The sequence below is a fragment of the Periplaneta americana genome, chromosome 16 (assembly GCF_040183065.1).
Source record: "Periplaneta americana isolate PAMFEO1 chromosome 16, P.americana_PAMFEO1_priV1, whole genome shotgun sequence".
Lineage (NCBI taxonomy): Eukaryota > Metazoa > Arthropoda > Insecta > Blattodea > Blattidae > Periplaneta > Periplaneta americana.
Window position 1 is genome coordinate 11477719 of NC_091132.1, and position 15017 is coordinate 11492735.

At 35.3% G+C, this 15017-nt stretch overlaps 1 protein-coding gene across 1 annotated transcript; it reads left to right on the plus strand.

The window, feature by feature from the left end:
- Positions 1 to 3560: 3560 nt before the first annotated feature.
- Ref1 (RNA and export factor binding protein 1) lies at positions 3561 to 14576 on the plus strand. The gene is made up of 5 exons (XM_069812600.1): positions 3561 to 3898; positions 9641 to 9799; positions 10684 to 10831; positions 12088 to 12213; positions 14146 to 14576. The coding sequence occupies exons 1-5, from the start codon at positions 3695 to 3697 to the stop codon at positions 14250 to 14252; spliced, it is 744 nt and encodes a 247-aa protein (XP_069668701.1). The 5' UTR covers positions 3561 to 3694; the 3' UTR covers positions 14253 to 14576.
- Positions 14577 to 15017: the final 441 nt, after the last annotated feature.

Below are 15017 nucleotides of genomic sequence, written 5' to 3' on the forward strand. Positions count from 1 at the left end.
TCCCTATCCTGAGCAAGATTAATTCAGTTTCCATCATCATATCCCACCTCCCTCAAATCTATTTTAATATTATCTTCCCATCTACGTCTCGGCCTCCCCAAAGGTCTTTTTCCCTCCGGCCTCCCAACTAACACTCTATATGCATTTCTGGATTCGCTCATATGTGCTACATGCCCTGCCCATCTCAAACGTCTGGATTTAATGTTCCTAATTATGTCAGGTGAAGAATACAATGTGTGCAGTTCTGTGTTGTGTAACTTTCTCCATTCTCCTGTAACTTCATCTCTCTTAGCCCCAAAAATATTTTCCTAAGCACCTTGTTTCACAACTATACAGAACAATAATTGGTAATATAACTGTTTTATAAATTCTAACTTTCAGTTTTTTTGAAAGCAGACTGGATGACAAAAGCTTCTCAACCGAATAATAGCAGGCATTTTCCGTATTTATTTTGCGTTAGTTTCCTCTCGAGTGTTATTTATATTTGTTACTGTTGTTCCAAGGTATTTTAATTTTTCAATCTTTTCAAAGGATAAATTTTCATTTTTTATATTTTCATTTAATATTATGTTCTAGTCACGACAGACAATCATACTCTTTGTTTTTTTCTGGATTTGTTTCCAAACCTAACTCCTTACGTCTCATTATTCAGAAATTATAGTACTACCTTAAGGCTTAGAGCATTTCCTTTTCTTCCGCCTCTTCAAAGACAACATCCTCGTCTAGAGAAATTGAATCAGTCGAAGCTGAAAGGCATCAAGTCAAATTTTTCTCTTTTTTTTTTAGCATTATGAACTATTTAAGCAAGACCTATTGATCGGTGCAAAGAAGAGTTAAGTCAGCCTTCTCCTTGTATAAGAAATTGTTGCTAATGGTAACGTGAACAGATGAGGAAAGCATTAAGTCATTGACTTCTTGCCTTTCAGCACTGCACCGCACCATGCGAGGTTGACCAAGCAGCCGAGCTGCTGCTTTCCGATTACCGCCAATCCCACGGCCTTGATTTTTTTTACTGGATTATTTTATGACACTGTATCAACATTTCAGGTTATTTAGCATCTGAATGAAATGGTGATAATGCCGGTGAAATGAGTCTGGGGTTCAACACTGATAGTTGCCCAGCATTTGCTCATAATGGGTTCAGGAAAAACCCCGGAAAAAATCTCAACCAGGTAAGTTGCCCTGATCAGAATTCGAACCTGGGCCACCTGATTTCATGGTCAGACGCGCTAACTGTTACTCCACAAGTGTGGATCCACGGTCTTGTGATATCACTGTTTCAGTTTAATACGATTCATAAGTGACTGTGTTTTTTACCCTACTTTAGTCTACTTAGCTTTTATTTTGCTATATCATAAGAAAAGTTATAATTTATAACAATCTCTTCATTGAATGTAGGTGGTATATATGTTACATATAAATATAACTCAAATATCATGTAATTAAATCAATTTTTCTAAATAATTTTTTAATTGTGTATGAAACATTGAATTTATATTTCTATTGTGACACACATAGGCTAGGGAATTATTCTACAGCTTAATATAAACATTCAATAAATTTACTTTGTTTTCTCCATGATATGTTTTTTTTTTCTTTTCCTGAAGTTTTGAATAAAGAAGTGTATATATACCTAGAAAAGGCATTTGTCAGAATGGATTGGAACAAACTGATAGACATTCTGAAGAAAATAAGTGTGGTTTGGAAAGACAGGAGGCTGTTCAGTAACCTATATATGAAACAACGAGTGACAGTCAGGATAGGAGAAGAAATGTCTGAAGGACGTGAAATAGGGAGAGGAGTATGACAAGGATGCCCTTTATCACCTACCCTGTTCAATTCAACATGTACTTAGAGAATTTAGTGAAGAACTGTTTTCAAAACATGGGAGGGGTAAAAGTTGGAGGAAGAAGAATAAAGTGCATAAGATTTGCTGATGATATGGTGTTGTTAGCAGAAGAGGAGCTGATACTAAGGGATATGCTATTAGAGCTAAATGACAACTGTGAGCAGCATGGAATTAAGATAAATGCAAACAAGACGAAGATCGTGGTAATGGAAAGAAAAGTAAAGAAGGTAAACATGCGAATTATAAATAAGGCAGTAGAGCAAAGGAACAGCTTCAAATACTTGGGATATGCTATAAGCAATAACTTGAGCTGCAGCCAGGAAGTCAACGCCAAAGAAAGCTTTTAATAGAGAAAGGAGAACCTTCTGCGACCTCTGGAAAAAGAACTAAGGAAGAGACTAGTGAAGTGCTTTGTGTGGAGTATGGCATTGTATAGGGCAGAAACATGGACATTACAACGAAGGGAAGAGAAACAGAAGCATTTGAAATGTGGATATGGAGAAGAATGGAGTGTGTGTGAAGTGGACAGACAGAATAAGAAATGAAGTTATGTTGGAAAGAGTGGATGAAGAAAGGATGATGCTGAAACTGATCAGAAAGAGAAAAAAGGAATTGGTTGGTTCACTGGCTGAGAAGAAACTGCCTACTGAAGGATACACTGGAAGGAATGGTGAATAGGAGAAGAGTCTGGGGCAGAAGAAGATATCAGATGATAGACGACATTAAGATATGTGGATCATATGAGGAGACTAAGAGGAAGGCAGGAAGTAGGGAAGATTGGAGAATGCTGGGTTTGCAGTGAAAGACCTGTCCATGGACAGAACATTTATTTGTGTTTGTATGTACAGTAAGTATGTAACAGCATGAAGTGTTTCAATTTTCATTCTATTCTCAATGTAGATTTGGTTAAATTCACTACACTGATCATCCATTCAACATCGGTATTTGAGTATAGAAGAGTTAGAAATGATAAAACAAGTGTAGCAAGCTCAATAAATGGATTTTCGCAAATATTAACATTGAACTCCACATTGTACTTCGCTTATGAAATAACCGTAAAAGTATAAAAGGCCGTTGTGTAGAGAAAAGTTCCGGCAATTGATTAACAAAGTGAACTGCTAATGAAACTGAATAACGATGCACTGACTTCTGAACCTCTTCGTTTCTACTTTCTGTCTTTCCTATGCTCATGACCTCGTAACTCCTATTCTGAGAATTGATAGAATCCTAGAATAGAATGTTGGTAGGGAGGGGACTCCCCACGTGGAGATGTTTTACACATTATTTTGAAATGCTAGTGATGCCAACCTTTTTCCAATCAAAATTTGAGATTGTTGCTGTCCGAAGACAGGTCTGAACCTCACAATTGATACCAATATGTTACCACTTAAAAGGCAACTAAACCAGATGATGGAGTAGGGTGGCCAGTTCCTTCCCCCCCCCCCTCCCCCAATTGCATACATCGCCGATTTGCAACATGTTACACTAATCAGACGACTTCAATATTAAATGAAAACCAGAATAAATCAAGTATTAATTTTGTGCGTCCAATACCGCAGAGTTATCACTAGGCTCATTTTTAAAACACCAGAATAAAATTTCGACATGTCGCTGAATTAGATTTTTTGACACCAAATGACTTCCCAAAAACACCAGATCTGATGAGAAAATCACCATATTGGTAACACTGATTTCGTTTCGTTCCCAGCATTCCTTAGATGGCAAGCGGGCTACCGCCATTTGTTGGAACGGAGAACGAAAATACTGGGGTGGTTTCACTGGGATTTATGTTTTGAACATTAGTTGATTTCGCACCATTTGTCTGTGTTCATTATTCATCTTAAAATGGTGGACAAAATTGAAATGAGTCTTGATGATATAATAAAATCAACAAAACAAACTACAGGACGGGCCGGTCGAAGAGGAAGAGGCGGACAAAGAGGCACTGGAATATCACGCAGAGGTGGTAGAGGTGGTCCTCGAGGAAGTTCTGGTGCTCTTAGAAGTCCTCGCCGAGGCAGTATTTCACGTTCTACACCTTATTCGAGGGTAAGTTTTGCTTTTCGAAGGTTGATGTTGATACACTAAATTGTACACTTAGGCTACAGTAGTAGGTTATGTGCCCAGTTAAGATAATAATTAGGCCTAGGCTAATTTGTGCTGTTGATGGTTTCACACGTTTTAGAAAGTTTTTATTGAAGTTTGTTTGGATTGAATTTAGACAGCCATAAGATACTGAAACTTTTTTAACATTTTTACAACATAGTAATGAATACCATTTCACTTACTCCGTATGTAGCATAAAGCTACAGTGCTCAGTGATAATATTCGATGACCTAATGACTAAATTTTGTACAGAAGAATGTTGTAGCACCAATGTGAGACAGGTAAACGCGTCTAGATGATTTGTACATAGACCTATATTCGAATTAGGCCTACTTAAGATCTATCCATGACCATCTTTTGAATTAATTGTAACTAGATATTTATTGCTCCGATGCCTAACGAAAAGTTACCACTCAAAACTTTTTGCTTAAGAGGAAAAGATTTGTTGAGAATTCACACTCGAGACCTACTTGGGCATGCCCCTACTTGAAATTTAAGACTCTAAGTTAAATGCACTAAAAAGGCATAAGAGTTTTAACTGATAATTGGATTTGGGTAGGCCTAATCTTCGTCACAACGGTTACAAATTATGACTACTGCGAAATCGACAATATTAGTTACTATGTATGGTACCTGTTTCTCATTACCGGTACGTTCTTTTTACATTCCAATATGATGTAAATATTGTAGGCTGTATGAACTTACAGATAGGCTATTGAATTATTACAATACATTGTTTTGCATAAGGTGAATCGGGATAAGTGTGATAACTTATGTGAAAAATGTTTAATCTTAAAAGATCTAGAATATTCTATCCAGTGGTGTGTTTTATTTCATATAGGCCTATAGGTATGTTGTGATATTGCAAGTTCTAATTTAATTGATTGGAAAGTTGATATGAAACACTGAATTTTGTGTGTAAGGCCTAATCAAAATAGGTTTAATACGTAGGTAGTCTACAATAAATTGTAAGTTAGTCATTATGGACACCGAAGAAGATAGTTATAGAATTTAGTATTCTATATTTTTAGTAGTGTTTTGGTAAAATGGGGCGTCTGGATAGCTTGGTAGAAGAACTGGCTACGAACTGGAAAGTCCCGAGTTCAGTCGTAGGTGGTAACGGGACGGTCAAGAGATTCACTCAGTCTTCTGTCAAATGGGTATAGATTTTTCTGTGGAATGAAAGGCAGTCAGAGCATGGTGCCAACCACTCCACTTCATTCTAGTGCTGAGGTGAAAAAAGCATGGAGCTCTGCCGCTATGTCCCCAAGGACCTTCATGGCCTGTAAAGGGAATGCCTTTATATTTTACTTTGGTAAAATAAGATGCTTCGAATATGCCAGTTTCGATTGGCTTTTTGTTTATACCAAGTGCTTCATTTTGTAATTTTTTTTTACAACTTTATTTTTTGTGTGTATTATACCAAGATAAGCCTTATATATTGTCCCAAAAAAATTACTGTGCACTGGAATGTAGCGTGAATTTGTCTAAGTCCACTTTGGGCAGCGCCTGGTTCACACTACTAGGGAAGGGATGTTTATTTTGCTCCTAATTTATCCTTTGAATATGTCGTCGGTTTACAAGCAAAAGTCCACACCTGTGGAGTAACGGTCAGCGCGTCTGGCCGCGAAACCAGGTGGCCTCGGTTCGAATCCCGGTCGGGGCAAGTTACCTGGTTGAGGTTTTTTCTGGGGTTTTCCCTCAACCCAATACGAGCAAATGCTGGGTAACTTTCGGTGATGGATCTCATTCAGACGCTAAATAACCTGAAATGTTGATACAGCGTCGTAAAATAACCTAATAAAATAATACAAGCAAAACAGATTAAGTTAAAAGTATTTATTCTGAAAAAAGGTGTAGGCCTACCGGTATATATGTAGGCTATATGTATAAATTTAGAAAGTAGACCTCTCCATTTCGCCTGTGCGTTTTCAGAATGAAACATATACTGACACATAGGCTAGTATGCATTAGTAGAATTTACACTTAGTATGCATTAGTAGAGTTTATTGATATAACTTTTAGCTGCTAATGGTCATGGGAAATGGAGGTACAAATTCGAAGTGTGAACTTCAAAGACTTAAATATATATGAACTTATTTGCTGATTTAGCAGTCTTAATGAACAAAAATGGTGCAGTGGGCAAAGTGGAAGTCACCAGCATTCATAAGGTGATCAAAACAGAACTTTACAGTACACCATGAGCATCTGATGTAGAAATAACCTCCACAAATGTCGCAAAAGTTAACTTCTGGTATGTGAAAAGCGTACTGCTTCACACTTCAAACCATTCAATGGGATCAATGTATCCTGATTTATAAACTGCATATCGAATCATTCTTTGAATTGCGGTGACTTTGATTGTAGAGAAATGAATGCAGAGTGATAATTTGGTATCTCTGTCATGAAGTTTTGGATGAAAATGATCGTCCTTGATTGCATAATTCGAAATAGTTCTCCAGTATGTTTTGTATTGTCTGAAAAAGAATACGTCCAATGGTTGAATCATACCGGTAGTTCCTTTTGGAATTTATTGGACTTCTACTGACTTCCCAGTCGGAGTTGTTGTTTGCACTAGTTCATTATTAAACGATGCCCAGCTATCCACCATAAGTACATTCCTGCTACCTGCATTTGGTCAATAGCAATTAAGGTACCATTCCCGCAACTGTTGTAATCAGTAATCACATTTTACCAGAAGTTGATGCGTTAGTACATGAACATTTGATTTTGCCGTGAATAATGATGATTCATATGATGAATTTTGTTGTTCAAGAGATGCATTAAAATGTGCAGTGTTTATAGGAAGTAATGCTTGCCAGAAATGAGTTTTATTGCTCACACGTTTAAAATCAAACAGTGTTAATGTTATAAATTTGGAAAAAACTGACTAGTTTTGTTCTAGCTGCAGTGTAAGCCTTCGAGTCCCTCCTCCGTACAAGAGAGAGAGAGAGAAAAAAAATGCTCATGCAATAATTGTACAGATGTTCGTAAGATGTGCAAGACACATTTAACCAGATCAAAGCTGAAAACTGCAGTCGACTTCACTTATTAGGCGAGACAAAATCTGTCTCACAATACTCTTAATTTAAGCCTAATTGCCGAAGTGTAGAATAAAGTTGGGTTTTCGTAACAACTAAATAATGTGTCTATTTTCTATGTGAAATTTTGTCGATTCCTTAGTCTCCCGTATTTTCATAAAAAAAGTTGGCAACCCTAAATGTACTGTATGTGATTAGTATAGTAAGTTCCATTTGTGCTGCTTACAGATAACATTTTTTTTTTCTGTGAATATCAATTTCAACCATCAAATAAAAATTCCTTTCCCATAGTAGTAACTGTCAAGAAAAAATCTCCGCAATATTTTGTGCTTAGCTGTTCCGCATAATTACTCAGTTATAATATTTAAATAGAATGTTATAATTATGTTAACTTTTTTTAACTTGACTTCTTTCGAAAATAAAAATGTATAATAGTATGTGATCTCACTATTATGTAGCATAGCATGTCACAAATGTTTCTCCCGACTACATATCGCCTACAAATTTGTCACAAACATCTTCAAAATCCAACTTTTCAACACGATTCTTAAATGGTATGAATTAGTGGCAGGAGAGACAAATGATGTGCACACCAACAATGCATCCTTACTCATTTTAAAAGATCTGTTATTTATTGATTTCAATAACCAACTCACCACGTATCATAACAGATGGTGCTAATAATAATAATAATAATAATAATAATAATAATAATAATAATAATATTTTTGGGTGGGCTCGGGCCCATATAAGTTAGCGCCTCTATGGGAATTAACGTGAAAATATTAGAGTTGTATGCAGATGACATGTGACATAATTATGGTACATTTTACTATGCTTTTCGAATAAATAATTTATTCGTGTGCTATCCTGTAACACACAACAGTTTTTAAGAATGGGAAAATAATGGACGGCATCAAGCAAGCTCATATATATATATATTGTGTGTGTGTGTTTTTTTTTTTTTTTACAACTTACCTCAATGGTACAGTAATACTACTGCAGTAGTAAGATTACTTCAACATACTGTTGTGTGCTTAAGCATCCTCTTGATACAAACACAAACAAAGGTATGCCGTGCAATACATAGTGACAAATGACTGCATTCTGTGTCCTCATTTGTTTCTTGCCAAAGAATTTACAGTGAAAGATATGCTGCTCCTACAGTGAGGGTAAACATTTTGTTCATTTCTCAGAAGGTAATAATTTATAACTCATGCTTGTAGAACTTTTATTTCTTGTTTTGGTGCATACTGCCTACTCTCAACTTTTTACAGAACACTTCGTATATTGATTACACGTATTACAGAAGTTCTGGGTAGAATTTAAGAGTAATAGCAATAAAAACTAAGATAAATTGGTTGCTAGTGCACAAAGCAATATAACTCATGCAGTTCAACATAAGTTTTGCTATATTGTATCTATGACCATGTTGTCAATTTATCACTAGCAGAAGACATTTTGCATGAGGAATCGCAGTGAATTGCTCTGTTCTCCCATATTGTGTTAGCACTGTATTTGCTACCTCTCTGGTCTACAGTCTCATCTCACTCATGTCAGTGTTTCAAAAACCGAATGTTAATAATAAATCCAAGAGAATATCATTTCAGAAGATGAATATAAAGCATTAACTCTGAACTTAGTGCCCATAGTCATTAAAAGTGTCTGAAATTACAGCTTAACTATTTTATGCACTATAGTCCTTGTCAATAAGGAAATGTCTGCCATTCAGTCTTCAGATAATTTTACCTGTAACAGAACTTTGCTAATACAGTAGAACCTCTATTATCCGTGGTAATGAAGGGGGTGGGTTGAACGGTTAATCGAAAATCGGATAATCCGTACCATAAAATATTTCCGTAAATTTATTTAATAATAATCTTACATTCTTGTAATTCTCTTCGTGGTGTTGTGTTTAACATGCTAGATAGTGGATCAGAAGTTGACTAATTTAAGTCTGGTTATCAACGACGGGTTTTTAAGGGGCAAGGGAACTCCTTGTAATGACTGTCTGTGGAAAGATATACTTAGTGGAGGTCTCGTGTTGTAGATATATGTACTTTATACATTCCAATCATATGAGCAAATGCTGGGTAACTTTCGGTGCTGGACCCCGGACTCATTTCACCGGCATTATCACCTTCATCTCATTCAGGCGCTAAATAACCTAAGATGTTGATTAAGCGTCGTAAAATAACCTACTAAAATAAAAATAAATACACTCCAATCTCGTATTATGATCCGAGATGAGCCGCAGCTTCTCTTTCCCCAAACCATTCAATTATTTACAGTTTTTTTCATTCTTAGCACAATGACATTTCTTTTGACACCCGTACAAAACATTAAATTAAATGAAATGTTCATATAGAAGTTATATAGAACGACAATTCGAACAGTAGACCATACTGTGTAAAGGAAAAGGCTTGTAATAACCCTGTCTATAAAAAATAACGTGCTAATTCAATGTGCAGCACAATATTTCTGCAGCAAAAAAAAAACGAGAGAAAGACAGACGGTTAATCCGCCAATCGGTTAATAGGGTGACGGATAATCGGGATTCTACTGTATATTGTTGTAGAATTTGATACATGTTATTATTTTAATGTCACTGTTTCTTATGCACATCAAATTGTGTTTATTTCAGGGTGACATCAACAGCAAGTGGCAACATGACATGTTTGATGGTTCTGGAACAAAGAAAATGGGTCGGATGGGTGGATTTGGAATTGGAGGCTCTCCCAGTGGTCCTGCCAAACTTCTTGTTTCGAACTTGGATTTTGGTGTTTCTGACTCAGACATTCAGGTGAGTATTTGTATTGAAGGCCAATATTACTGGTTATCGTGGTTTCTAAAACTTTCCTCACCACAATATATACTACCATTGTGCCATTAACCTGCTGCCAGGAAGTGAAAAGGAGGATAGCAATGGCAAAAGAAGCTTTTAATAGAAAACAGAGCATCTTCTGCGGATCTCTGAAAGAGAAGTAAGGAAGAGACTAGTGAAGTGCTTTATGTGGACGATGAAGTGAAGAGAAACAACTAGAAGTATTTGAAATGTGGATATGGAGAAGAATGGAGCATGTGAAATGGACAGACAGAATAAGAAATGAAGCTGTGTTGGAAAGAGTGGGTGAAGAAAGAATGATGCTGAAACTGATCAGGAACATTGGGTCACTGACTGAGAAGAAACTGCTTACTGAAGAATGCATTGGAAGGAATGGTGAGTGGGAGAAGTGTTCGAGGCAGAAGAAGATATCAGATCATAGATGACATTAACCTTTATCAATCAGCATCGCCGATGTGCTGGAATTTTGTCCCACAGGAGTCTTTTACATGTCGTAAATCTAGTGACATGAGCCTGTTGCATTTAAGCACATTTAAATGTCATCGACCTGGGCCTGGATCGAACCCGCAACCTCGGCCTTCTTATTGGTGCATCATAAATGATTTCACTTTTGTGCATCTTTTTAGTGATAGTTCAAGAAAATAAATTATAAGTGGGTATGCTGATTGTGTTTCAAATTTAGACATTGGCTTGTGGGTCTTATGCACCAAGTCAAAATAATGTATAGTATATTGCAGAGTTATGTATAAGTATGTGGAACGATTGAAGGAATAAATACATGTAGAGATATAGGCCTATTAAATACCTGTGCTGTGTATTAATAAGAATATTCTTCCCTACAGGAATTATTTGCAGAATTCGGACCACTGAAATCTGCAGCTGTCCACTATGACAGATCAGGTCGTTCATTGGGATCAGCTGATGTTATATTTGAAAGAAAATCTGATGCCATTAAAGCAATGAAACAGTACAATGGAGTGCCTCTTGATGGTATGTACAGTCTTACAACAAGTAGTAGTATGTGGAGTTCTGGTTTCTAGTAGTAGTTGTAGATATTTATAAGTTTTATCAGTCTTTTGTGTTACCAGTTAGTCTCTGCAATGTGGTGGATGTATTGTTGCATTTAATATCTTATTGAAGAAACTACAATGGCCAGTACAAAAAAGCGAAACACTTCAATTCTCTTATTTTTTATGCTATTGGTAACCATACCTACCGAAAACATTTTAGTTACCACAGTAATATACTGACATTCGTTTAGTTAACAATTCAAATGTTTCTACTCACAAACATACAGCCATTTGTTTTATGAATACTTTGAAAAAAAAATTGTGAAGTTTTTCACTTTTGTGCCAGTGAGTGTATCCTCTTCGAATAGTATATTAATGTACAAGGTTGGGAAGTGCTTTCTACAAAATAGAGATTTCGTAATGCATTTCACAAACGTATATTGCATAACATTTTTTGCACGATCATATTTTGCATTGAAAATTTAGAGCAATATTATTCAAAAGCCTTCGCAAAACTAATGATAAAGAATAAGTGCACTGTAATGGGTCTATTTCAGTATAGTTTTATGTATGAAGAATAGTTTCCTTAGCAACAAGTTTGTGTGGGAATTCTAACTTCAAGGCCTAAGCTGTAAATACACAAAAAACGCGATCGTACAAAAAAAGTTGTATATGTTGTCCTTTTATGTAGAATCTAATCTTCCAATTGCACAGCAACCTAAATGCTGTATAGCGGTATATTGCTTATTTTGAACTGCTGTCGTATTTTCTTAATATGAAAACCCTACCTTGATATACATTAAATTTTAGTAATATCTCAAAGACACCATTCTAAATGTACTACACAGACAATATATGTGCTGATGATACAATTCATTTTTTTTTTCTTCCGTACCATAGTTTCAAGCAGTGGGATTGCAGACATTATTTACGAGAATAGTTCTGTTGATTACCATTGAAATTTATAGGCGTTTTTCTAACAACTTAGTACCGGTAATAAAAATAATGTAAATTTTTTTAATGTTAGTTAGGGTAGAAAAATAAGTATTAGACCTACTTGAACCAATGGAGTGCTTGTGAAATTTGCAAATACCGATTGCCACAACAAAAAATAAAAGAAGGCAATAAACAACACAAGTCTCACTTTCATATATTAATTATGGTGGACTTTGGGTACAGGGACAACCAACCTTCATGCGGCAGAGTTTCAGAATATTATTTTTGTTTTGTTCATAGGAAGGGCGATGAACATTCAAATGGCCACATCAGAGATTCCAGCAGTCCTGAGAGGAGGAAGAATTGGGTCTGGTGGTTACTCACAAGGCAGGACGCAAAATAGAGTTGGAGGTGGCAGAGGAAGAGGTGATTATCCACTCCTTTTTACTGTCTTAACACAATACATAACGTGGTTAATTGCTTTGTATTTATTTGTACATGAATGTGGCTAAAACATCCAGAAATATCGTCAGGAATTAAACTTCGTAAACATTCTTTAATAATTCTGTTCTGAATACAGTACAGTGTGCTTTAAAGAATGAAGAATGCTGTGTAAAATGCACATAGCTTCTCATTACACACTTGGAATCAAGCTATGTCAGATATATCTTTCAAATATCAGTTACTTTCTGTGCTCATCACTAGACATGGGATTTATACGCAAATACATGTTTTGTTTGCTCTCATACATAATATGCAATGTGGGACCAAAATATGTTTCACATTCTTCTTAATCTGTATGTGAACTTTTATATTGCATATTGTCAGTTTACAAGCAAGTCAAAAAATATTATCTCTGAGAAAAAAGGCATTTGGAAAGCTCTTGACAAAACTCAATTCTCAAAATATTATTTTTAATTAGTTATTTCTCTTTGTGTATTTCATTTTCCAATTCTAAGTTTATACACCTCTGTTACGTACATTATAAATACCTTTTTCATGCATGTGATGACATTGGCTACAAGCAACCTTTTGTCACAGCAACTCAAGTACAGCCACAGGATGTACTGATGTGGCGAGCCAAAATGTCATTGTATTTTTTTTACCATTATAACCAGCATTGTTTTGTATTGTCGTTGATTTTATGAAACCTCCTATATGACAGTACAGAATAGTAATATGCGTTACAAGAGCGTTATGTTGATGTTTTCATGTTCGAGGAAAAGATTGAAAAAGCGAAACGTAGTTGAGCTTTTTTAATTTCCGAGAACATGAAAACAAACATACCGTTCGTGTATCGTACATTATTTTGTGCGAAGATTATTTATTACATACCTGAAAGAGGAATTTCTAATTAGTTGCAATGAAATCTCCATCTTGGTTTCTGTTCAATGACGGCAACTTTTAAAAACTAAAATATCTATCTTCAACATTGTTGCTATAAAATGTTTTCTGTGTTTACTATATTCCAGCAGGCCGTGATATACGTCTGTCTTTTTTTCCCCCCCCAGTCTATAAATGCGAACTTAAAACAAATGGTAAGGTTATGTAATGATTTATTTTTCATTTTAATATTTTAACAATATTATTTATATAACATATTGCAGTAATAACATCGGCATCTGGAATCTTGTTGATATTTTCACGGCTTCCTTAATGTTACTTGCATTACAAATGCAGTAACTTTTGTGGTGTTGTAGAGTTTACTTAATTTTTGCAAATATTTAAAAACAATAATTAACAGTGCAATTTAGGTGAAATTGCAGTGGTAAGTTTCCAATTTATAATTATTACTATGTTAAACATCTCTAAAAATAATATGTTAAAAGCCTAAAGCAGTAAAATGAATATGGCGCTTAAGCGGTAAGAAGAGAGAAATTGTTATGTATGTTACGTTGGGAATACTGAATGTGGTATTTCACACTTACCGCGTATTGGTTTTGTGCGGAAACCAAGCAAATACGCACGATCTCGCACAAAATAATTTTTCAGAAGCAAGAAAAGATTAATTAAATATCAATAAGCCTACACTGATCCTCGATGTTGTTCGTCATATTCGCCAACGTTTTCTACCGAATTACTTCATATTGTTATGTAGGTGCATTGATTTTTAATTATTTTTTTCTTCCTCCTGAAAAATTATGTTGTGTACCATTACTGTCACATAGGTGGTTTCGTGAAATCAACAACGATATGCCATGACATGGAGCTCCCAGTTTTAATCTTTTTTACAAAGAAAGTCGTGCAAATAGTTCTTATTGTTCCTTGATGGTACTGTAGTTGGTCTGAAAAGTATTTAAGAAATGTTTACCATAATTATTCTTGCAGTTTGACGGAGTAGCTAATTTGTTTTTGAAGGTATGCGTCGAGGAGGCAGGGGAGGTCCCAGGGGACAGCCGAGGAGTGTCCCAACTGCTGAAGAACTGGACGCAGAACTTGACGCATATGTTAACAAAGTAAAGTAAAACAAAATGAAATTTTATTATCGCGATGATGAGAGAACTAATCCAGAGATTGTGAGAATTGGATTGTGTTTTAAAGTCGTGTGTTGTGTGACTGCTAGGATGGACGTGTGAAGTTCAACTGTTTTTACAGACTGCCTGAGTTCAGAACTGCCAACTTTGTTATTTGGTTTTACATCCATTTGGAGTGAAATCAAGACTTACCAAGAACATGTCAACTGTCCAGTTCACCAGTTCAGTTAAAATTCACTAGCTGTTGAGTTTGTAAAAAAGAAAAGAAAAAAATCCTGTAGTCACTAATAAATACTTGTATTTTGTGCAATTTTATTTTGTTTCATAGCTGTTATTTTTTAACTTACTCATACGAAGAAACAGTAGACTGTCTATAGTTCATTGGTTTGAATATTTTTCCAGTTTGTCAGTAAATGATTTAGCACTCTCTTGATGCCTGAAGTATTTGAGTCAGAATCACAAGATAAAGAATTTAATATTTTGGCTGGCATATTATTGTAAAAAGAGCAGCATATGCAATATTCCTTCTTTTTTTTTAAATATTCTCTGCTCTATTTACTTTTAGAATTCTGCAGAATACAGTAATAAGTGTTTTAATTAATTTACTTGTAAGAATTATTGTAATGATTATAAATAAATTATGTAAACATTAGTTCATACAGTTATTCTCAGAGCACCCTGAATAGAGTACTTACCCATAAACATAAATATATAGAAATTATTCCGTAATCTTACTACTGTTAATCACAAATACAT

What these genes read in the sequence shown, in the direction of transcription:
- Ref1 (XM_069812600.1), top strand. Translation starts at nt 3,695, where the DNA reads ATGGTGGACAAAATTGAAATGAGTCTTGATGATATAATAAAATCAACA. An exon ending in TTTCTGACTCAGACATTCAG is followed by an intron (nt 9,800 to 10,683) that starts GTGAGTATTTGT and finishes TCTTCCCTACAG; the next exon opens with GAATTATTTGCAGAATTCGG. An exon ending in TGGAGGTGGCAGAGGAAGAG is followed by an intron (nt 12,214 to 14,145) that starts GTGATTATCCAC and finishes TTGTTTTTGAAG; the next exon opens with GTATGCGTCGAGGAGGCAGG.